General features: G+C 37.0%; 1 protein-coding gene across 2 annotated transcripts; it reads right to left on the minus strand.

Moving 5' to 3' along the window:
- Window positions 1–912: 912 nt before the first annotated feature.
- On the minus strand, window positions 913–2,286 carry LOC136223641 (protein SODIUM POTASSIUM ROOT DEFECTIVE 2). 2 transcript variants are annotated; one of them, XM_066011756.1, is made up of 3 exons: window positions 1,729–2,286; window positions 1,570–1,645; window positions 913–1,338 (listed from the first exon to the last, which is right to left on the minus strand). In XM_066011756.1, exons 1-3 carry the CDS (start codon window positions 2,218–2,220, stop codon window positions 1,187–1,189), a joined length of 720 nt encoding a protein of 239 aa, XP_065867828.1. In that variant the 5' UTR covers window positions 2,221–2,286; the 3' UTR covers window positions 913–1,186. The 2 variants fall into 2 exon arrangements, with proteins under 2 accessions (XP_065867828.1, XP_065867829.1); XM_066011757.1 differs by having other exon boundaries at window positions 913–1,335; window positions 1,729–2,283.
- Between the last annotated feature and the right edge of the window lie 21,396 nt (window positions 2,287–23,682).

Consider the following 23,682-nt stretch of genomic DNA (forward strand, 5'->3'; position numbering starts at 1 on the left):
TAGGGTTTCAGGAGTATAAATGTAACCTCTTTCTCTGTAATCCGTATCTCATTCATTTTAGTAAATATTCTGGCTTGGTAGTGCTCCCAGACGTAGTCATTCATATTGAGTGGCGAACTGGGTAAACAATTTTTGTGTGTTTGCTTATTTTCGTTTATCGTAATTTCAATTATTCCTAACAGAGGCAAACCAGGATAGCACAACAAATCCACTATATAAACATTTGTAATACAAAATAAAAATAAAATTCTAAATGTAACCAAATAAATATCGAAAAGAAGAAGAGAAACAAGATGACAACTAATGGTAAAATATCTTGCACATTTTAAGAATATATAGCAAAAATGAAGAGAAAAGGGGGTACCAATAATCCATATTATATATGTCGGAGTCCCTACAACAAACTTGCCATGCCATGCCTGCCTGCCTTACTCAATCATTATTATCCATATGTCTCGTCTGTCTCCCTTTTATCTTATTCTTATATTTTCATACTAAAAATTGCTTACACAAAAACATATGTATAGCACTTCCTCACATGCTTCAATACCATCATGCTCTTCTCCGTTTACCTTTCTGTAAAGTTACATCTCCCAGTTTCTGTATAAAGGACGGTCCGTGCACTATGCCGTTCCCATTAAGCGAGGGTACAGGGAGGGATCCCGCCACAAGGGTGTACTGGGGATAAGTCTTCCCCGACCAATGTTTTTGACAGGAGACCGATTCTAAAACTTGAATCCGTGACATTTCGGTCACACGACAACAACGTTTACGGTTGTGCCAAGACTCCTCTTAGTTTGTGTATACTCTTAAAATATTTATTTTAGCATTTTTAAATTAAATCATATCATCACCAGTTTCATACTTTAAAAACTTAAAACTTAAGATGGTAAATAATAATAAACTCATTAATAAAGTTAAAATAGGAAAACATACATTTCAAATCACAGATAATACTCCACCAAACTTGCTCTATCTTCTTCACTCTTCTCTAAAAACACAGAGAACCATAAGATATGATTCCGATCTCATTAAAAAACTAAAAAGACTTATGATCATCATTTACATTACACTACATACAATACTTATTTCAGAAACTAAATTAATAATACAAATTTAGCACAAACTATATTTAAAACAAATATTAACTTAGAAAGAAAATATGAAATATATCCAGAAGTAGTAATCAGGTGGAGAATGGTGAAGGTTGAGATTGAGATGGCCAAAGCTGTGCGTTTTTAACCTTGGACAGACTTGCAAGAACCCCTAATGGAGTCACATTCCCTACCACTGTTACTTTCTTTGTAGCCAAATCTATGTTGAATGATCTCACTCCTGCTTCAAGTTTTTATCAATTTAATCATTAATTAAAGAATACTGATACAGAAATAGAAACAGACACAGGAAACGTTATTTCTAAACCATAACCTTCGTAAAATAGCCTTCAAACAAAAACAGATATGGATACGAAACAGACACTGACACGGAACCTTACTAAAAAGAAGTGTAGGTCCAAAATAGACATACAAATAAAACATTTTTTTCAAGAGCCTGTATGATGAAACTGACCTTCCATTTTGGATATATGTTTCCTTACTTTTCCTTCACATCCCTTGCAATGAATTGAGACCCACAAAACAACCACCTGCAACATTTTTTTTATCAGAAATCCGTCGGTAAATGGTATATTTCCGTCGGAAAATATAATTAATGACAGATTTTAAGAACCTGGTCGCGAGAACGAGCTGAGGAAGAAGATTTTAAAGCAGGAGAATGATTAGACTTTGAACTAGTTCGAGAATGAAGAGTACGAGATTCAGAAACCGCGTAATTGTAGCGTGAGGCCGAATAAGAAGAAGATCTTGGAGGCTTAGAATGAATTATCAATGGAGAGGATTGAGCAGACTCCGAAATCCAATCAATATAAGGAATTGATTTTGTATGAACATGATCAGTAATATCAGCTGAGCTTTTTCTTCGTAATTGATCACTTTGCTGCTCGTATGATTTTCTGCCTGAATTCGAAGAACTGTTTCTCTTCTTCTGATGATAGTAAGGATTTGGATGAATGGGTGACTCGGATGAACAAGAAATGTAAGTTTTAGAATTGATGAGACGATCTTTAGGGGTTGTGGCACGGCGGACCATGGATCTGTGGTCTAAGGTTGAGCATATAGCGGTTGAGGAAGGAGAAGAACAGAAAAGATCCATTCTTTTCATTTTTGGACTGAGAGTGGTAGAAGATTCTTCCCTATATAACTAATCTGCTTTTCAAGTTGATGCATAGGAGAGAGATCTTTATAATAACAATAAATTTTCATTATCCATTTAAATCTTTTCACCAACAACTTTTTATATTTATTATTTTAATAAAATTATATACTTTTTATACTTACATGTTTTTTCTTTTATACCTATTGAGTGCCCATTTGTAGACCTGTCTATGGGTCGGGTTGGGCCGGATTCGGGCCGGGCCTGTCGGGTTTTTAGGTAAAAATGTTCGGTCCAGGCCTAGCCCAGCCCACTATTAATTTAGGCAGGTTCGGATCGGGCTGGGCTCGGGCTTAAAAATCAAATCCCAAACCCAACCCATATAAGTCCACCTAAATATAAATATAAAATTATTAATTATAAAAAATAAATATTTAATATATAAATATATACATTTATTAATTAATATTATTAGAGGGGTTGGGTTGGGCCGAGCCGAGCCGTATTTTTTTATTAATCCCAAGTCCGCCCAAAAAATAGTCGGACTTTAGCGGGCCTGGCCCGGCCTGGCCTATAAACAATTTTTATTGTCCAAGCCCGGTTTAAAGGACACATGGACAAGTCTACCCATTTGTTTTCATTTATCGGAACTGCTTTTTACCTTTCAAGTCTAAACAGGAAACAAAAAGGCATTTGGTAAAAATTCGAAACAGCTGCGTTTTAGATAAAAAAAAATCAAGTAATATATGATGTCTATCTGTAACAGCAAACAACAAACAGGAGCAGCTAAAACAAACGGCCCTGAGTATTTACGAAGAAGTCATTCGGATTGTTAATTAGTTCCTAGATAGTAGGAGCGTTGTATACCCATAGAGAAAATATATAAAGATAACAAATACAAATATACATAGATTTAACGTGGTTCACTAATAATATGTTAACACATCCACGGGAAGAAAGAGATGAGACTTTTATTCATTATAGATAGAGGCGTATACAGGGGGCCTGGCCCCCAGACCCCTCCGGCCATCATGACCAGGGGTGGTTCCGGTCCCACTGTCTCCAAAAAAATTGATGTGTGCTGATTTAGTACCTCCAAAATTGGCCCAACCTGTTAGGTCTTTCCTAAATCCAAATTTCTCTAAATTTAAATTTCTATTTTTTTTAACTTGTTAGACCCTCCTCCCTAAATCAAAATGTCTATTATTTTTTTTGCATATTAGGCCTCGTAAATTTCTAATTTTTTTTGGCCTGTTAGACCCTTTCTAAATCCAATTTTTTTTAGAAGTTCTACATTTGTAATTAAAAGTTGGTTCTTGACCACTTAGATTATAACATGTATATATACAAAAAAAAAACAAGTTCGATTTAGATTTTTTTTATGCACGCACGTATAAAATCGATCCTCTAACCAACCAATCCTGTATTCACCACCGATTATAGAATACATAATACAAGAGAGAGAAATACATGTTGGGTTAAGGTTTAAAGAGCTTGGAAAAGAATTCATCCTAAAGAGATATGAAAAGGATTCCAAAACAATTCCATAATAGAAAATAATCTAATATTGAACGACATATTTATTCAAGTGATATTCCAACAAATGTCCATTTTGACTTGAATTCTCTCGCAAAACCCTCTGTCCCATATTTTCCCTCAATGGTAATTTAGCAATCCCAAACAGTGTTGAAACTTGTTATGTGAAACTGGTTTGGTGAACATTACCAGAAACATTATCAATTGTATTCACTTTCTTCACCTTAACTCCCACTTCACTTCTAAAAAAAATGATATATCACATCAATGTGTTTAATCTTTTCATGGTGAAGCTGATCCTTGCAAAAACGATATTGCACTTAAACTGTCATAGTATAATACTATAGCGTGATCATGATGAAGACTGAGATTTTTAACTAGTCCTTTTAGCCAGATTCCCACTTCAATTGATTCCATCAACGCTATATACTCTGGTTTTAAGGTAGACAGACTCACTGTAGGCTGTAGAGTTGCCCTCCAACTAACAACAGAACCCCCAATAGTGAAAACATAAACCAGTCATATATCTCCTACTATTAATATCCCTAACATAATCAGTGTCAGAGTAACGTGATATTAAGCATTGTATCAGCATTAGTTGGCTTCACTTGGTTTGTTATCGTAAACAAAAGCATTCAGCATGGTGATAGGTTTATGATGCATTCAGCACAAAGAGAGTCCCTTGTGGTGACAGCATCATAAACTTCATTACCATGTTCATTGTTCAACGAGTACAATCCAAGTGGTATGAATATTGTAAAAGGGTCATTGAGCATGTATGAAGCATGTAGTAAAGGGTCAATTTAGGCTACTTGCATGTTTTGAGATGGCTTGCAAACGATAAGATGTCTTTTGATATGACTTGAATATATACATATGAACTGAATAGCAAGCTCTACGTTATAATACAAAAAGGGGGGGATGAGTGTTTCCTTTGGATTCTCCACATTTAGAGCTCATGTCCACATTGCATGCTCCTCAGTCCATCTCCAGGCGAGCCCCTCATAATCTGCCTTATTGTTGAGGTATTTCTCAACAACTTCTTCTTGCCCAGGAAATGGTTCCTCGGTGTGGGGTTGTAGTAGTAGATCATATATGTGCCACAGCAGCTACAAAATGCATAGACTAATTAGATCGCAAACATGATTAAGTGTTTATCAAATGAACTAGATAAATTGTGGCATATCTATACAGTGCCAGTGGGATAGGAAGGGTGAGTAAGGAGACGGGGAAGAGAAATCATCCCTTCAGGAGCCACATTAAGATGATAGATCTTATTCCAGAAGCGAAACTGAGAATAAGAGGATACATTGATTAGTGTATGTGTATGCAATGTCATGTCATGTAGGTTTATATATCTTAGTGAGATAAGTTAATATTACTGTTGGAGGTCTGTCTGGGAACTCCAAAGGGTAACATATTCCGATTTGAAATACACTCCTTTCATATGGGGTGTATTGGAGGCCTTTTATTCTGACCGCCCATTTTAAGAAGTTATCATCTAGAGGACCTGTTATCATCAAAGATAAGAAGAATCATTACAAGTAGAAATAAAAAATCAGGAAGAGTTAAAGAAGAAAATATGGATTGACAAGAGTAATAACTTCGATGGCCAGAAGCCACCCTAGGTTCTCTAGGTACAATTGCCATATATCTAAAATTACCTTTTCCTGAACACTTGCAAGGGGAGCCATTATATAATGTAAGTTTTCTGGGTTGAATGTATGGAACTGAATGATTGAAATGCTTATTATTTATACTGATATGATAGTGGCTAAGTGAAAGGCCGTGAAAGGGGAAAGGTCCTTAGTGCGTTTGGGTTTTGTGTAATGATATTAGTGTATTAATGACCTGTTTTGGATTTTGCAGATATCAAGACTTTGAGATTATAAGCCTAATAATGACTTCAAGATATGGAGATACATCAAGATCGATTTGTTTCAGAAATTGGATATGTATTGCTAATTTTTTGAGTTTTAATTCAGAAATTTATGTGTATAAATGTAAACAGATTATGAGCATTGGTCTCTAATAAAATTAAAACCATTGATATACATAATTTCATGTTCATTTGAGTATATTTCATTATTCAGGTAAAAACCAGAAATTCATACGAAAAAGAAGGCAAAAAGTGAAATTTTATTTTTAAAAAATGTCATCTAAACAACAATAAAAAGACATTAAATAAACGAATCTGTCATCTGAAAATAAATCCATTGACATGATTGATTAAGACCTATGTCATCTAAAACAAGTTAGAAACGACAAAAATTATTATACAAACTGTCACCGCAAATTCAATATGCCAATTTCCCATATGTCTACTTGACGTTTTTAATTATTAGTATGTCATGTGATGACATTAAAGGTGACAGTAGTAATAAATAAACTGCATCGTAACAAGAGTAATATGACAGTACGCAAATAGGATAATGTCATGTGTCGTACCTTCACACGACAGAACCTAATCGTCGTCTGAAAGTGCATCAGACGGCAACTAGCCCCGTGACCGATTTATATCTTGTGGGACGACGGTTTTTAACCGTCGTCTGAGAGGCTATTTGGCATAGTGTTCATGCATCTCAAATTCGGGCAACATAAAATATTCAAAAAAAGTAGTTTTTGAAAAAAAATCATAATAATAAATTTTAACTTGAAGAAGAGATAAAGTAACAAAATAGCTTTAATATATTTTTTAAAAATATCAATTTAGTCTCGATATATAAAATAATATATCAAGACTAAATAATAATATCACTTTACCTTGGCCTAATACATAAATAACCCCCTGAATTTGTCCAAATGTTGTAACTGTCCTCCCAAACTTTTTAATTGTAACAACTTACCCCTCAAACTTGTCCAATTGTAAAACATAATCCCAAATTGCTGACATGGACTGCAATTGAAGAAACACATGAAATACAAAAGCTGCAACGTTCGTAGGGTGTGATAATCAGATCTTTGGCGTGATACGAATCCGATGAAACGTTTTTATGGTTGCTTTAAGTACGGGGTAAAAAAATTCACAATTTGGAGTTATGTTTTACAATTGGACAAGTTTAAGTGGTAAGTTATTACAATTGAAAGTTGGAGGGGGCAGTTGCAACATTTGGACAAGTTTAGGGGGTTGTTTGTGTATTAGGCCTTTTAATTTCAATTTGTGAAATGATGCAATTGTAGATTTAGTCAGGGGCGGAACCGGGGGGGTTGGGGGCTCGAGCCCCAGTAGGCGGTCGGAGAATTGAGAATTTTTTTTTTAGTAATGGTGTCTGGTAATATTTTGGAAAGAATTATATTGACTCTATGTAGTATTATTTCAATGTTTAAAGATAGATGAGATGATTAAGGCTGCTTACTTCTATTTGAGAGTTCCTATGTTCAACTCCCTTTAACCTCATTTTCTTTTAAAATTTTTTTATTTATTTTAATTTTATTTTTCAATAATTATAAAAACATGTTACCATTATTAATTAATTTAAATGGACTCTTTATTTTTATTTTGATAACACTTTTGAATTCATTTTTAATATGTCTTAACCATTAAAAAATAAATATATTTAATTTTCTATTAGTTCAATGCTAGTTTCTAAAAAAAATGATAACATTTTTACAATTTTAATGCGTTGGAAGCTAAAATTTTTTTGCCAAATCCTAACGGGCTGAACTTTGAAAATTTACTGTCAACCGCACAGTTAATTTCGATTTTTTTTGACGTTTTGAAATTTATTTTTACTGATATGTTTAACCCCGGAACATTCGGGGTCCTGGTTCCGCCACTGGATTTAATTAATAGAACTTAACACTTTAAACATACCAACCACTAACTCACTGAGACTAAAATTGCATCATTTTACAAACTTTACAGCGAAAATAATGTTATCTTATAAGTTGAACTAAATTGTAACTCCTCAAAAAAACCTATTACTATAATTACCACTTATTTAATGAATTTTAAAAATTAAGGAGAAAAATAAATAAAAGAAGAATAAAAAGCAAGCAATGGACCCACAAGAGGAAATGAACAATTATTGGTAAGGAAGGTTTGTGATTAAGATGGATCCTCAACCTTTTAATTTTTTAATTAATGTGGGCTAATAATCCCTTCTATGATATCATTACTACCACTAGGTTCAGCATGGCCAAGAAAAGTCCCAAACATGAGCTTTCGCATTATTAATGCATCAAATTTTCTTCATCCTCCTTTGTATATATACTATTTTCTTTTAGTAAAATATTAAAAAATATAATCTAACAATATATTTAAAAGACAAAAGGCATCAATCATAATTCATAAATAATACCAATTGAGGTGTTTTCTATCCTTGGTCGAGAGCGTTTTTGGCTTCTTCACTCCTTAGTCGAGAGTTTCACATTTCGCCATCCCATAAATGTATCCGATTTGATCAAACACCTACCAACCACCTCATTGCGGATCTCTCCCTTCATGATGATGATGAAGAAAAATTCAATATTAATGTCCTTAGAGATGATTCATGCTTAAGATTAGTGGAGTTTAGTTTGGTAGCGTGTTTCCTATCTGAAAATTCAATTAACTTTCAAAGTATACGATATTGTATGGGATTTTGTGGCATCCGGAGAAAGGAATATGCATCAAAGAGGTTGTAGATCAGATATATGTGTTCTAATTTTTATGCGAAAAAGATTTGATGAAGGTCTACTATGCAGGACCTTGAACTTCTGTTAATAGACTCTTGTACCTTCAACGACTGTCATGTGGTGCCATTCCCTTTTAGATTCAATTGTCTAAAGTCCTTGTCTCGATTAGGATCTATGACCTACCAATTGGTTCTATGTCAGAAATGGTGGGCAAACTGTTGGGAACTTTGTAGGGGAGTATGATGAGTATGATGAGAAGAATAACACAGGCATGTGGAACTCCTATATGCGAGTGAGGATCAGTGTCGATGTTGGGGAACCACTAAAGAGGTGGAAAAGGATTTGAACCAATGTTGGCAGCGCTATTGTCGTCCAATTTAAATATGAATGAATATCTTCTTTTTGCTTCCGTTTTGATAGACTTGACTATTCCAAGAATACGTGCAGTTATTGTGGTGATCGAGATAAGAGATCAATGATTAGAGAATAGGGAGTGTGGCTTAAGGCTCCAGTGCGACAAATGACAAATGGTGGGGCGGAGCATTAGCTTTGTAATCCCAAGGAGATTGCATTCCAATCCAGCACATCAAAGTTAGCGGCAGAATCAGGCGGAAGCTCCTCTAATCTCAGAGATGGGAATTCCAATAGAGATTCGGTGGGCCATTTCGTAAAGAGAATAAAAAAATGTTATGAGAATTCACCATAACTAATTGTTTCTGCCTTTTCGGATTGTGCGAGCGTGTCAGTCATTTTGTAGAAAAATTACAAAAGAATGAAATATGACTTATAATAAAAGATTATGTAAAACTAAAGGACGAAAAGATTAAAGGTTCGAAATTAAAACCGCAAATTACGATTGATTTAATTAGTACAAACGATGCCGAGTTGAGAATAATCGCTTGAATACCTGAAATTGAAGGATTACGAATATAGGAATTGAATTTGGAGAACTTAGAATTGAAAAGGAAAGTGTAGAACTAAGAATTGAAAATTAGAAATTGAAATAAATGATGAAATGAAAGAAATTGGTAGAGACTTTGATTTGTTGAGTCTGATTTTGTGTTGATTGTTGTTGAGTGTTCTTGAGGTTTATTGAGCTTTTTATATTGCAAAAATTTGTATTTACGATGTAAATAATATGCAAGTAACTGTCCAGCAAGTTCCACGTTTCAGCAAGAAAGTTATGTAACTGCTCTTCTCCACTATCTCTTTTCTGTTGTTAAATTCTGGATTTATATTGTAGATTATATGCCCAGCAAGAAAGTTCCATGTTTCAGCAAGAAAGTTCTATAACTCCCAAGGACTCCAAAGCAAGGTTGCTCCAAACTATTTTTGTAACACCCTAGACGTAAATTTTTTAACTGAAACTATTCATTAGACAAAAGCATTTACTATAACTTATACTCATACTTCTATTAAACATATATATGTTAATCTATATACATATATTATATCTTTATACATAAATTTTACAAACTTATCTAGACTAAAAGTTTATTTATTCTACATGCTTGTAATAAGAGGAGAGAGTGTGAGATGGAACCCAGCAGACCGACCTTTCATCCATTGAATCTATAGTTCTTGAAACTTCTAGAGTCCCAGTCTAACTTCCACTTCAACTAGCTGGAAAATTTAGTGATTTATATGAGTCGCAACTCAGTGAATATAAACAATCAATGAATTACCAATCACACACAGTCGCACAACAAGTCTCACAACCAAGTCATGCATATGTAAATGAATGAACCATTTTATTAATATTGTGACACCACCAGCCAGTCACTACCCAGGATCAAATAACAGGTAACGGGTATAACATATATTACTGTACAACCTTGTAATCAAGTAATTTGACCTTTCGGTCTCTGTAATCAAATAGTCCACGTATTGACCATATAGGTCCAAGTAGTCCAAGTGTTGACCATATAGGTCCAAGTAGTCAATGTAAATTCAAGTAGTCATAAAAGTGACCGAACTGGTATGTCACAACGCCGTCCATTTATGTTTCATGCAATCATGTACATATATTTTATATTAATTAAATCACATTTAACTTATACACACACTTCTCACTTAAATCCAACTGTCATAATAATGTTCAACAAGTATCACTTCATATCCATTCATGACAATTACAATAATTCACATCCATATGTATTCACATCAAACACCACAATTCTCAAATCACAAACACAATTAAAAGTTAACTTCATATCATGTTTATAGTCACATCTAGGCCGCTAATTTTCTCGACGATGACTTGTATCCTCCTCCGGAATATCTTCAATATTATGAGCACCTATAAGATAATTTAGCATATGATTAATAATAAAAAAAACTAGTGTATGATATATGATATTTACAGGACACTAACTTCAATGTTCATGCAATCTAATTCTTTTGTCTTAGATTCTCACATGAGCTACTTGCACAAACTCTGCCATAACCCTCTCTATACTAATCTAAATTCCTTGTTTCTTGAACCTAGTGAACATAGACATATATGGTCATAACATATCCAAAATTCATATTAACATCACTTCTACACAATATATGGCAAGCAAAATGATTCAGTTCTATTTCCAGCCAGGAAACAGACTATCCAGATTTGCATCTACCATACTTCACTGAACCTAGCTCACAATAAACACAATGAATTTCCAAATCCTTGTACAAACATTTACTTCAAGTAGTTAAGAAAACTTTTGTATAAATAAACTTTCCCAAATTCTAACCCTAAGGTCCTCAAAATGCTAAATCAACATGGCTGCCTCACATGACATTTAATTTCGAGACAGTCATGCTCCATCCAGGTCTTCTTTATTTGTATATTGAATTAAAGTCCCATATTATATAGAGAGTTTCTTAACGTATATATTAAAATAGTTTATTCTTTATGTCTTTCCAAATTCGAACAATATCAAGATGAAAAACATGTCACAAAATGACTGAAAACAATACCCTATATTTCTGTTTAGGGAACTTGATGCATATCTTTCATTTAGACAACCTAAAACCAATTAAAACAACACCAAAACTCAACAACTTAAATATTAACTCATCCACAAAAATTCCTATCTTCATGCTTAGGTGTTTCAGAATTCCAAACTCATAGAAAAAGATGCTAAAACATCATACTAACCTTCAATTGGTCACCTATTATGCTTCCTAACTTAACTTGTTTGGCTTGAAAATGGAAGAAAATGGATGGATTTTCTTTGGAGGATGTTAGGGTATGAAATCATAAGGTTTAGAGCCAAAGAAGTCGAAACTTCAGGGCTTGGAAGGTTAAGAATTAGATCTATACTTCTTTTTGAATCAAAGAGGCACAATTTGTCCTAATTGAGTGACACCTCATGCTTAGTGAGATGCTTCCTTAAAAAACTTCATTTCCAGCCCTTCATAAGTCTAATGTAATCAATTAAGGTCATATTTATTTATTCATTTAAGTCCTAACTCAATTAACTAATCGCTACATCTTAACGTCGCACTAATCGCACGGGTAATCACATTATGTATATGAAACTTCCAACGACCATGAGATGAATCTGAAATGTATGCACTGAATCATGACAATATATACGATAACATTGAGCCCAAATCCCAATAAGGTTAAGGCTGTTCTGGAAATGCAGGCACCGCGGAACATCAGGGAAGTGCAACGCCTCAACGGGCGGATCGTGGCCTTGGGCAGGTTTATCTCCTGTTCAGCTCGTAGGTGTCAGCCCTTTTATGAGGTCATCAAGAAGAAAAAGGCATTCGAGTGGAATGAGGATTGTGAAAAGGCTTTCGAGGGGATCAAAAGGTTTCTCACAGAACCGCCCATGATGAGCCGACCCCTAAAAGGTGAGAATCTCTACATGTATGTCTCGGTTACAGAAAAAGCTGTGTGCACAGTCATGATAAGAGAAGAGGATGGCCAGCAGTATCCAATCTATTACGTGAGGAAAGTATTGAAGGATGCTGAAACCAGGTATTCTAAACTTGATAAAATGGCTCTGGCCGTTGTCACCACGGCAATCCGCCTTAGGCCATACTTCCAGGCCCACACTGTCACAGTTCGCACGAATATACCCATGAGAAAGGTATTGCAAAAGCCGGACACTTCAGGGAGATTGATGGAATGGGCAATTCGCCTCGGAGAGTTTGATGTGCGATATGAGAGCAGGACCGCCTTGAAGAGTCAGGTCTTGGCAGACTTTGTGAATGAATTCACAGAAGAAGGGGTGAATCTCCCTAAATCTCAAGTAGAGGAGTGGACGATGTACACGGATGGAGCTTCCTCTGCAGATGGAGCTGGTATAGGTATCGTGATCAAGGGCCCCCAGTACATAAAATTACGGTACGCAGCAAAGTTGGATTTCCATGCCACCAACAATGCCGCTGAATATGAGGCTCTAATATTAGGGTTACGCCTGCTTAAAGAAATCACTCCCGAGCGGATCGTGATCTATAGTGACTCCAAGTTGATGGTCAATCAAGTGATCAAAAATTACGAGGTAAAGGATGATGTTTTGGCCAAATACGTAGCCGAGGTCAAAAAATTGCTTGATCACCTCGAAGCTAAAGAAACTAAATGGGAATTGATCCATGTGCCCCGAGGATCAGACACTGAAGCTGATCACCTAGCAAAAATGGCTTCCAGTGAAGAGAGCTGGACAGATCCGCAATGTCCCTTCGAGGTTAAAGCTGCTCCGGCCTTCGCCTCTGAAGAAGTATCCCTACTCACAACAGTAGAGGATGATTGGCGGACAGCCCTTCGCCAGTATTTATCAGATGGAGCTCTACCCATCGATAAGGAGGAGGCTCGGCGGATCGTCAGGAAAGCGGCCTATTTCTCCATGATCAACGATTGCCTCTATAAAAAGTCATTTAGCCATCCATGGTTAAAATGTATTCTGCCAAAAGAGGGACAATAAGTCCTCAAGGAGCTGCACGAGGGATCATGTGGGGCCCATGAGGCATCCGCCGCCATCTTAAAGAAATCGAGGTTAGCAGGATTTTATTGGCCCACTACCGAGCTTGATGCACAAAAATTGGTGGAATCTTGCCATAGTTGTCAGATTCATGCGAATGAATCACATACTGCCAAACATCTCTAGAGGCCCATCATTGAAGGGCGACCCTTTGCCATCTGGGAAATTGACATCGTTGGACCGTTTTCTCCTACTCGTAGACAGAGGAAATATGTGGTAGTGGCAGTAGATCACTTCACCAAGTGGATAGAAGCCGAAGCTGTCTCCTCCATCACTGCCGAACGAATGGTGGAATTTGTTAAAGACAATATTGTGGGAAGATATGGCGTACCCCACACCATCATCACTGATAATGGAACACAGTTCAACTGTGACGAGTTCAAAACTTTCTGTGAGAAATTAGGCATTTTGAACAGATTCGCCTCCGTTTATTATCCTCAATCTAACGGTATGACTAAAGTTACGAATCGGACGATCGTAAAAGGAATAAAGAAAAGATTGGGGGAACATGATAAGAAGTGGGCAGATCAGTTGACGAGCGTCTTATGGGCGTATCGCACCACTCCTAGAACGGCCACAGGAGAAACACCATTCGCCCTCTCTCATGGTGTAGAAGCTGTAATCCCAGTTGAAATACTGGTCCCAAGTGATAGAGTCGCATTCTATTGCGAGGAGGACAACAGCCACAGATTAACAGAGAGTCTTGATCAAGTGGAAGAGCGAAGAGACAAGGCTTATGTACGTATGGCGGCATACAAGCAGCGGATCGCCGCTTACCATGACAAAAATGCCAAACTTGTAGACCTGAATGTGGGAGACCTCGTGCTCCGCAAAGCTGACAAAATCCAGTCTCGAGAAGGGAAGGGAAAGCTAGGGCTCACCTGGACGGGTCCATATCAAATAGTGGACAAGATTGGGTTCGCCACATTTAAGATTCAAGACATAGAGGGGAACACATTACCACGCACGTGGAACCTCCAAAATCTCCGCAAATACTTTGTCAGAAAATAAAATGTACATACGGTCTTGAGTACTCTTTTTCCTTTAGTAAGCTTTTTTCTCATGTGGTTTTTCTTATTAAAGGTTTTAACGAGGCTCACATGTAAGACCTGCTTGCTGTAATAAAGCATTTCTCCTATCAATAAACATCAATTGTTCTATTATCTATGTTCTTTTTCAAGTTTTTATTGCAGCAATATAAATATTCCAATCTTCAAAAGAAGGGGGGCATCCAACGCTCTCCACATTAAGAAAGTACTGCTATCTCATAGCTACTTTTTCTCCTCAAAGATAAGAGAACAAGTCTCATGGGCGGATCCATCTCTAGAGGATCCCCATTCGAGATAGAGTTAAAACGATCCTTGGACGCAAGGTCTTTACACTCTCTGACTCCCTTTCCAAAGAAGGGTCTACAAAGTCCTCTAGGCGAATCACTTCACCTCAAAGATAGGTCGCAAGATGATCCCTGAAGGCAGCTTTACTTCCTCTAAGGGAATAAAACAGCTTCAAACCTTCACAAAGGTTCGCACAATGGAGTATGGTTGGCCACCTACTCCAAAATAAATCCTAGACGCTTATATATTTACTTACGCAAACATAAAGGTAAAATAAATAGCTACCATAAGGATTAAACAAATTGTACTTAAAAAGTTTTACAAAACAACAAAAGACATCAAGTAATCACAGGAGCATCCTCCTTAATATTCTTCTCGCCAGAAGCACCCGCTTGAGAAACACCTGTTTGAGAGGCTTCATTCTCGACAGCCTCAGATATGCCTGCTAAGGAGACTTCCTTTTCCACGGAAAGTGTTTCCCCAGGAAGAAAGGTGCCATCGGTTATCAGCTCCTCGCCAGACTTCGGAGGCACTTCCTCGAGATTCATTAGCTGGACGTTAGTGGCGGGTTTACTTTCTTCAACAGGTCCCTTCATCCATTCTCGAACACGATCCCGAATGTAGTCCTTGACATTTGGAGTTTTGCGATATTTAACAACTACATTCGGATCGGGAACAACGAATTCCGGATCCGTAAAATCGATCTCAGGATATTCTAATTGGAAGTACGCCATAAGCCATTCGCCATAAAAGAAGGCTTGCTCTCCAGCCATGAATTCGGCATCCGTTAAGGCTTCTTCATGCTCCTTAGCGTCCGCTTCCATCTTCTCCTTCAACTGTCGGATCTCAGCATCCTTACGGGCGGATTCAACATCTTTAAGAGCAAGAGCCGATTCGGCATTCGCCTTTACAACCGCAACTTCTTTTTCCAATCTATCTATGGTGGCCTTATCCGCCACCCCTTGAAGAAGCTCAGCCTCTGCAGCTCGAAAGCGAGTATACGCCTACAAAAACAAACAAAAGCTTAGTTGATATTTATCCCCAAAAGAAATTGTCTAGAAATCAAACGTATGGTTGAGAAAGTACTTACGGACAAAAGCTCCTTTTTCCCAAGTTGGATGTTGGCAGCTCCTGAGATTAGAGTTTGACTCTCTCGAACTTTGCCTAATTGCCCAAGAGCTTCATCCAAATCGTTGATTACCGACTCATTCTCCAGGGATCCGTCATCTCCGTATTTAGCAGCCCAATAACCACCCAAATTGGGTCTCGCCATCTACACCGTGATCTCCAGGTCAAAACCTAAAAATAAGATGTAGAAGGGAAAAACAAGTAGAGCAATTTACATGTTCCTTGTCCGACGAAGGTATGGCGGATCTCAAGGCATCGGTCATTAACTTTTGCCCGGCTGGAGCGGTGTATCTCTTCTTCTTCTGTGGCGGATCGATTGCTGGATCCGCAACACGTTTCCCTACATTCTTTGGAGGCTCCATCGCATGCGCCTTCCTGCGGGCCTCCTCCTCCTTCATCTTCTTACGCATCTCTACAAGAGCGTGATTGGCCTTAGATACACCCCTGTCCAAGAAGAACAATCAAATAATCAAGGTTTAAAGAAAATTAAAGTTACTTTGATCAAATTGAGCAATCTTGGAGTAGGTGAACTTGTCTCCATCTCGGCAGATCAACGGAATATCGTTCATCATAAAGTCTAAAGCATCGGCGTATGTCCAAGCATTCGCCTTAACACTCTTCATGAGATCCGCCACAGCCTCATCGCTATTCGTCATTATTCGCATGTCACCCGCCATGTGTAGAGGTCTGGCATTCCAATATGATGGAAAACCTAATGGCTCATCCTCCTTGATCTTCACATAAAAGAACCTCTCATCCCAGGAGTGGACATTCGACATCTTGCCACTAAATGGCGAATAAACTCCAAATTTTGCAAAAGTAAGAAACGATTCCGACTTTCACTTTGATGGTTTATGAAAAGCTCTAAAGATCCGTGGAGTGAACACTACCCCCAAATTTGAGGCTAGATAGCAATCTAGAGCAATATCTAACCATCCGTTAGGGTGTAGTTGGCTGGCTGTGATATCGAAGTAGGAAAGGATGTCCGCCATCATCTTGGGAAGAGGAAGTCGGAACCCTCTCTCCACGTGACTACAATACACAGTTAAAAAGCCACTTGGCGGACAGGAGGGACGTTGATGAGCCGCCGCTAATTGAGTCTCATAGTTATTGATCCATGGGAAGCGAATCGCCAGATCCGCTAGATCCGTGGCATTCATGCGAGATGAAGTGGACTCCGCTCGAGGATTCTTTTTCCTAGGTTGGGCAGAGGAAGAGGCCATTGTCCCCAAAAAACGCCTAAAATCTACGGCCGGCGCAATACCGGTGGCCGAAGTAGAAAGAATTTGATTCCTAGTGGAACGGGTTCGATAACGATTACACGCCGAGTTACGCAACTCAGCTAAATCGGAGCAAGCTGTGTCCTCGGAGGAAGATGAATTTCCCGATGACGAAGTAGTCCAACTAAAACTAACTACAATTTCGGGAGGAGGGGTCAAATTAAAAAGCTCAGAGGTTGATCTAGAGGAGGACGAAGAACTCCTAAACATTCAGAAAAAATAGAATGAGAAAAGATGAACTTACATGTAAGAAAGCTTTGAAGGAACTCTGAAACTCGAAGGAAAAAGCTTCGAGCAATGAAATAGTAAATGGAGACGAAATGGGGAAGAAAGAGAAAGAGAAGGAAGAAGAAGGCGTCTTCTCTTTCCTCGAATAGGGCACCCGTTACACGTGTCACTCTGCGATTGGCATCAAACAGAGTGCTCATTAATGTAAGTAATCATGACGGCGCGCAGAAGCTCAAAAGCCCTAAAGGACTTTAAGGGAACTTTGGGGGGGCTTCTGATAACATTGAGATATTATCCCGAGGACCAAGAGGGATATTCACCTAAAGAACGCCGCGTATTGACGAGATCCGACTGGCAAATCATCGGATCACCAAGGTCCCATCAAAAGAGACCCGCCAGAGAACCTATGAGGCGAATCTCCTTGGACACTCATTCGCCATTAGAACGGCTGGGCCGATCCGGCCATAAAGACCATTAATGATCTATCAATTAGCTAACCGCCGGCTTCTAGGTAACCTGTAACCGCCATTAAATGGAACATTAATGGAGACTTTCTAGTTACTGTAAGTTACAACTTCCTAGCTATATATAGCCTACGTCTCAGGCTATCAAGGTACGCATTCACTTACCCTTTGTCAATTCAGTTTGCTCTCTTGTTCTTCCTTACTAACTTTGGCATCAGAGCTTCCCCCCGTCGAACCCAACGACGCCCCCACAGGACGGAAGTTGATCAGAATTTCTCCGCTTGTCATCAATATATGAATGTGGGAAGACTCATATGTTGGGGTTTTAGGGATGTTATACTGTATGAAATGAAATGCACACAATTGAGATGTTACAAATTTCACCCAGTAACCATCACTACTAGAAAACATCTGATCATCAGCGGAAATCAACAGCACAAATTATTCCATTACTGGTCAGCTGCAGAACAGCAGAAGAAAGAGTTCCACTGCTGATCACCAGTGGAACTGCAACGGAAATTATCCCGCTGCTGATTACAAGTCAAAATTTTCCCATACTAGTGGAATTCCGCTAGAGATAAAATAAAATAAAAAAAAATTATACCGCTAAAACCAAATAGGAAGCCGGAACATTTTTCAGTCTTTCCCCTCTTTTTTATTTGATATCCCGCTAAAACCAAATTTAATTAAAAACTAATTACTCATAAACCCCTTATACCCTTTCTCTTTCTCTGTCGATTACCCACCCTTACTTTTTCTATTCTTCTGCCTCTTTCTCTCCATGGATATGCAGTGAATACAATTTTTTTCTGGATGAAGAGCCTCTCACTGCTCTCTTTCAGGCCTATCATTTTGACTCTCCAATCACCTCTTGTTAGTTCTTCCTGTATATTCTGGATTTCCTCTTTTGCTTTTTGTCTGCCAGCCACTTAGTTCAGACCTGTTGGTCCTTTATAACGTGACAAGTTAGTTCCAAGGGGGGGGGGATAGGAACTATTTAAAAATTTGTCCGTTGAGGCTGACTTCTTTTCTTATGAAAAGGTTTACACAGCGTCATTAAGTAGATTCAAGACACAAGCTTAGTCAACTTGTGACTAAGTCTGCTTATTTACTTGAGTCAGGAGATAGCACTTAGAGTCTATTCCTGAACTCAGCTTCTTAGTAAACTTAACTCAGCGTGAGTTCTTTACTTAGTCAGTTTTATAACAATCAATATATATTAAAGGAGTTTAAGGGTTAGAAAGATGTTACTCAGCAGACTTATCCTGGTTCGGCCTCTCCGCCTACGTCCAGTCCCCGAAACTCGTTCCGAGCTTTTTGAATTCTCTACTGAGCTCTTTAAAGGTAGAGCACGAAACCTTTTACAGATAGAAGCTGAGTATAACAAGAGTACCTTCCTCTATACCTCTACTCACTCCTATATCTAGCACTGAGTACTATAACCGAGTACTCAGCCTCTCCTTTCTATTCTTCTAGAATTGATAAAGTGTTTTCCCTAAACAACAATTGCTAAGACACTTTAGACGATTGAAAATCACTCTAGACTTTTACACAATAATGTGGAAATTGGTGTAAGGTGTTTGCTTTGCTTTTCTCACAGAATCTTCGAGTATGAATTTGGTCAGCGTTTCGACTAATTGAAGCAAATGGATGGCCTTTATATAGTGACACTTGAGGCACCGGTCATTTCGAATTTCGAAATAACCGTTGGAGGGAAACGGCTTCCTGTCGTTGTCACTCTGTGCGTGCTCAGCGTCGTTGGCCAATAAGATTCTTGCATCTTCTGTCTTCGTCAGTCCTCGGCAGAATGTTTCGACATTTAAGGAAAGGTCCACGGGACAGCTTTCTGCGCCTTCTGAACTTTTTCCAAAGTAGAAATACTTTGTCTAGAAGTTGAACATTGTCTGCCGCTGTCCAGACTGCTTTGTCGTCTAACTCAGCAGCTTCCTCTTGAAGCTTTTGCTTCGAAGGCTTCTCGATCCTTCTTTCACTGAGTCGTCGTTTTACTTGATACAACTTCGTTTTGAACTCTTGGGCCGAATGGTCTTGATATGTTGACTTGGGCTTGACATCCACTTTTAAGGGCCTTTTAATCTTAATGTCTTGTAGGCAATTAAACTCAACATTGAACAAACACATTAGTGTAATAAATCAAAACATTTAAATTTAATGTGTTAGAATATTTTTTATCATTACTTAAATAATTTTGTCAAATCAAAATCATGTGGAAATGTGTTTCAACAAGACCCACTTTCAGACTAAAGCGAAATTCAATAACAAAGCAAAGTAAGGATTGCTAAGTTAGATTCAAGGTATGTTTATTGCTATGTCCATTGATTTAGTCCACTTTCTAAGAATCTCATCTTGTTTTTTCTTTTTATTTTAAACCCAATCTTTCACTCTAAGCACGAAGCGGATAGGAAAGAAGTTGTTACCAGTCATCTACCCTTGCATGGACTATTTGTATTAATTTGGAGTACTGCAGCAAGAGATTTTGCTTCATAACGTGAGTTAACTTCTCAATTTTGATTGATTTCCTTTGATTTTGATTGGGTTTAGTTTGATTTTGAATGGGTTTCCTTTGATTTTAATGGGTTTCGTTTGATTTTGATGAGTTTGTGTAGATTTTGATGAATTTGTGTAGATTTTGAATAGATCTCGTTTGATTTTAATGGGTTTGTGTAAATTATGTTGTTGCTTCATGTTGTTGGAAGATTGCTATCTATGGATTTCGTTTGATTTTAATGGGTTTGTGTAAATTATGTTGCTACTTCATGTTGTTGGAAGATTGATATCTATGTTCTAGAATGGATTTTATTAGAGTTGAGTGCCTTATATTTCACTAACCATACTGTATTTTGTTGGTAGAGACTTTGATTTGTTGAGTCTGATTTTGTGTTGATTGTTGTTGAGTGTTCTTGAGGTTTGTTGAGCTTTTTATGTTGCAAAAATTTGTATTTACGATGTAAATAATATGCAAGTAATTGTCCAGCAAGTTCCACGTTTCGACAAGAAAGTTATGTAACTGCTAATCTCCACTATCTCTTTTCTATTGTTAAATTCTGGATTTATATTGTAGATTATATGCCCAGCAAGAAAGTTCCATATTTCAGTAAGAAAGTTCTATAACTCCCAAGGACTCCAAAGCAAGGTTGCTCCAAACTATTTTTGTAACACCCTAGACGTAAATTTTTTAACTGAAACTATTCATTAGACAAAAGCATTTATTATAACTTATACTCATACTTCTATTAAACATGTATACGTTAATCTATATACATATATTATATCTTTATACATAAATTTTACAAACTTCTCTAGACTAAAAGTTTATTTATTCTACATGCTTGTAATAAGAGGAGAGAGTGTGAGATGGAACCCATCAGACCGACCTTTCATCCATTGAATCTATAGTTCTTGAAACTTCTAGAGTCCCAGTCTAACTTCCACTTCAACTAGCTGGAAAATTTAGTGATTTATATGAGTCGCAACTCAATGAATATAAACAATCAATGAATTACCAATCACACACAGTCGCACAACAAGTCTCACAACCAAGTCATGCATATGTAAATGAATGAACCATTTTATTAATGTTGTGACACCACCAGCCAATCACTACCCAGGATCAAATAACAGGTAACGAGTATAACATATATTACTGTACAACCTAGTAATCAAGTAATTTGACCTTTCGGTCTCTGTATTCAAATAGTCCACATATTGACCATATAGGTCCAAGTAGTCTAAGTGTTGACCATATAGGTCCAAGTAGTCAATGTAAATTCAAGTAGTCATAAAAGTGACCGAACTGTTATGTCACAACGTCGTCCATTTATGTTTCATGCAATCATGTACATATATTTTATATTAATTAAATCACATTTAACTTATACACACACTTCTCACTTAAATCCAACTGTCACAATAATGTTGAACAAGTATCACTTCATATCCATTCATGACAATTACAACAATTCACATCCATATGTATTCACATCAAACACCACAATTCTCAAATCACAAACACAATTAAAAGTTAACTTCATATCATGTTTATAGTCACATCTAGGCCGCTAATTTTCTCGACGATGACTTGTATCCTCCTCCGGAATATCTTCAATATTATGAGCACCTATAAGATAATTTAGCATATGATTAATAATAAAAAAACTAGTGTATGATATATGATATTTACAGGACACTAACTTCAATGTTCATGCAATCTAATTCTTTTGTCTTAGATTCTCACATGAGCTACTTGCACAAACTCTGCCATAACCCTCTCTATACTAATCTAAATTCCTTGTTTCTTGAACCTGGTGAACATAGACATATATGGTCATAACATATCCAAAATTCATATTAACATCACTTCTACACAATATATGGCAAGCAAAATGATTCAGTTCTATTTCCAGCCAGGAAACAGACTATCCAGATTTGCATCAACCATACTTCACTGGACCTAGCTCACAATAAAAACAATGAATTTCCAAATCCTTTTACAAACATTTACTTCAAGTAGTTAAGAAAACGTTTGTATAAATAAACTTTCCCAAATTCTAACCCTAAGGTCCTCAAAATGCTACATCAATATGGCTACCTCACATGACATTCAATTTCGAGGCAGTCATGCTCCATCCAGGTTTTCTTCATCTGTATATTGAATTAAAGTCCCATATTATACGGAGAGTTTCTTAACATATATATGAAAATATTTTATTCTTTATATCTTTCCAAATTCGAAAAATATCAAGATGAAAAACATGTCACAAAATGACTGAAAACAGTACCCTATATTTCTGTTTAGGGAACTTGATGCATATCTTTCATTTAGACAACCTAAAACAAATTAAAACAACACCAAACCTCAAAAAATTAAATATTAACTCATCCACAAAAATTCCTATCTTCATACTTAGGTACTTCAGAATTCCAAACTCATAGAAAAAGATGCTAAAACATCATACTAACCTTCAATTGGTCACCTATTATGCTTCCTAACTTAACTTGTTTGGCTTGAAAATGGAAGCATTTTCTTTGGAGGATGTTAGGGTATGAAATGATAAGGTTTAGAGCCAAAGAAGTCGAAACTTCAGGGCTTGGAAGGTTACGAATCAAATCTATACTTCTTTTTGAATCAAAGAGGCACAATTTGTCCTAATTGAGTGACACCTCATGCTTAGTGAGGTGCTTCCTTAAAAAACTTCATTTCCAGCCCTTCATAAGTCTAATGTAATCAATTAAGGTCATATTTATTTATTAATTTAAGTCCTAACTCAATTAACTGATCGCTACATCTTAACGTCGCACTAATCGCACAGGTAATCACATTATGTATATGAAACTTCCAACGACCAATAGATGAATCTGAAATGTATGCACTGAATCATGACAACATATATGAATGTGGGAAGACTCATATGTTAGGGTTTTAGGGATGTTATACTATATGAAATGAAATGCACACAATTGAGATGTTACAATTTTCACCCAGTAACCATCACTACTAGAAAACATTTGATCATCAGCGGAAATCAACAGTAGAAATTATTCCATTACTGGTCAGCATCAGAATAGCAGCAGAAAGAGTTCCACTGCTGATCACCAGCGAAACTGCAAGAGAAATTATCCCGCTGCTGATTACAAGTCGAAATTTTCCCATACTAGTGGAATTCCGCTAGAGCTAAAATAAAAAAAAATTAATACCGTTAAAACCAATAGGAAGGAGGAACATTTTTCAGTCTTCCCCCTCTTTTTTATTTGATATCGCGCTAAAACCAAATTTAATTAAAAACTAATTAATCATAAACCCCTTATACCATTTCTCTTTCTCTGTCGATTACCCACCCTTACTTTTTCTATTCTTCTGCCTCTTTCTCTCTATGGATATGCAGTGAATACA

Source organism: Euphorbia lathyris, chromosome 3 (assembly GCF_963576675.1).
Source record: "Euphorbia lathyris chromosome 3, ddEupLath1.1, whole genome shotgun sequence".
Taxonomy (NCBI): Eukaryota; Viridiplantae; Streptophyta; class Magnoliopsida; order Malpighiales; family Euphorbiaceae; genus Euphorbia; species Euphorbia lathyris.

Excerpts from the sequence above, each read along its gene's own strand:
- LOC136223641 (XM_066011756.1), bottom strand. The coding sequence starts at position 2,220 with ATGAAAAGAATGGATCTTTTCTGTTCTTCTCCTTCCTCAACCGCTATA. Across the intron at positions 1,646-1,728 it reads CAGCTCGTTCTCGCGACCAG|GTGGTTGTTTTGTGGGTCTC; the intron begins GTTCTTAAAATC and ends AAAATGTTGCAG. Across the intron at positions 1,339-1,569 it reads ACATATATCCAAAATGGAAG|CAGGAGTGAGATCATTCAAC; the intron begins GTCAGTTTCATC and ends AAAAACTTGAAG.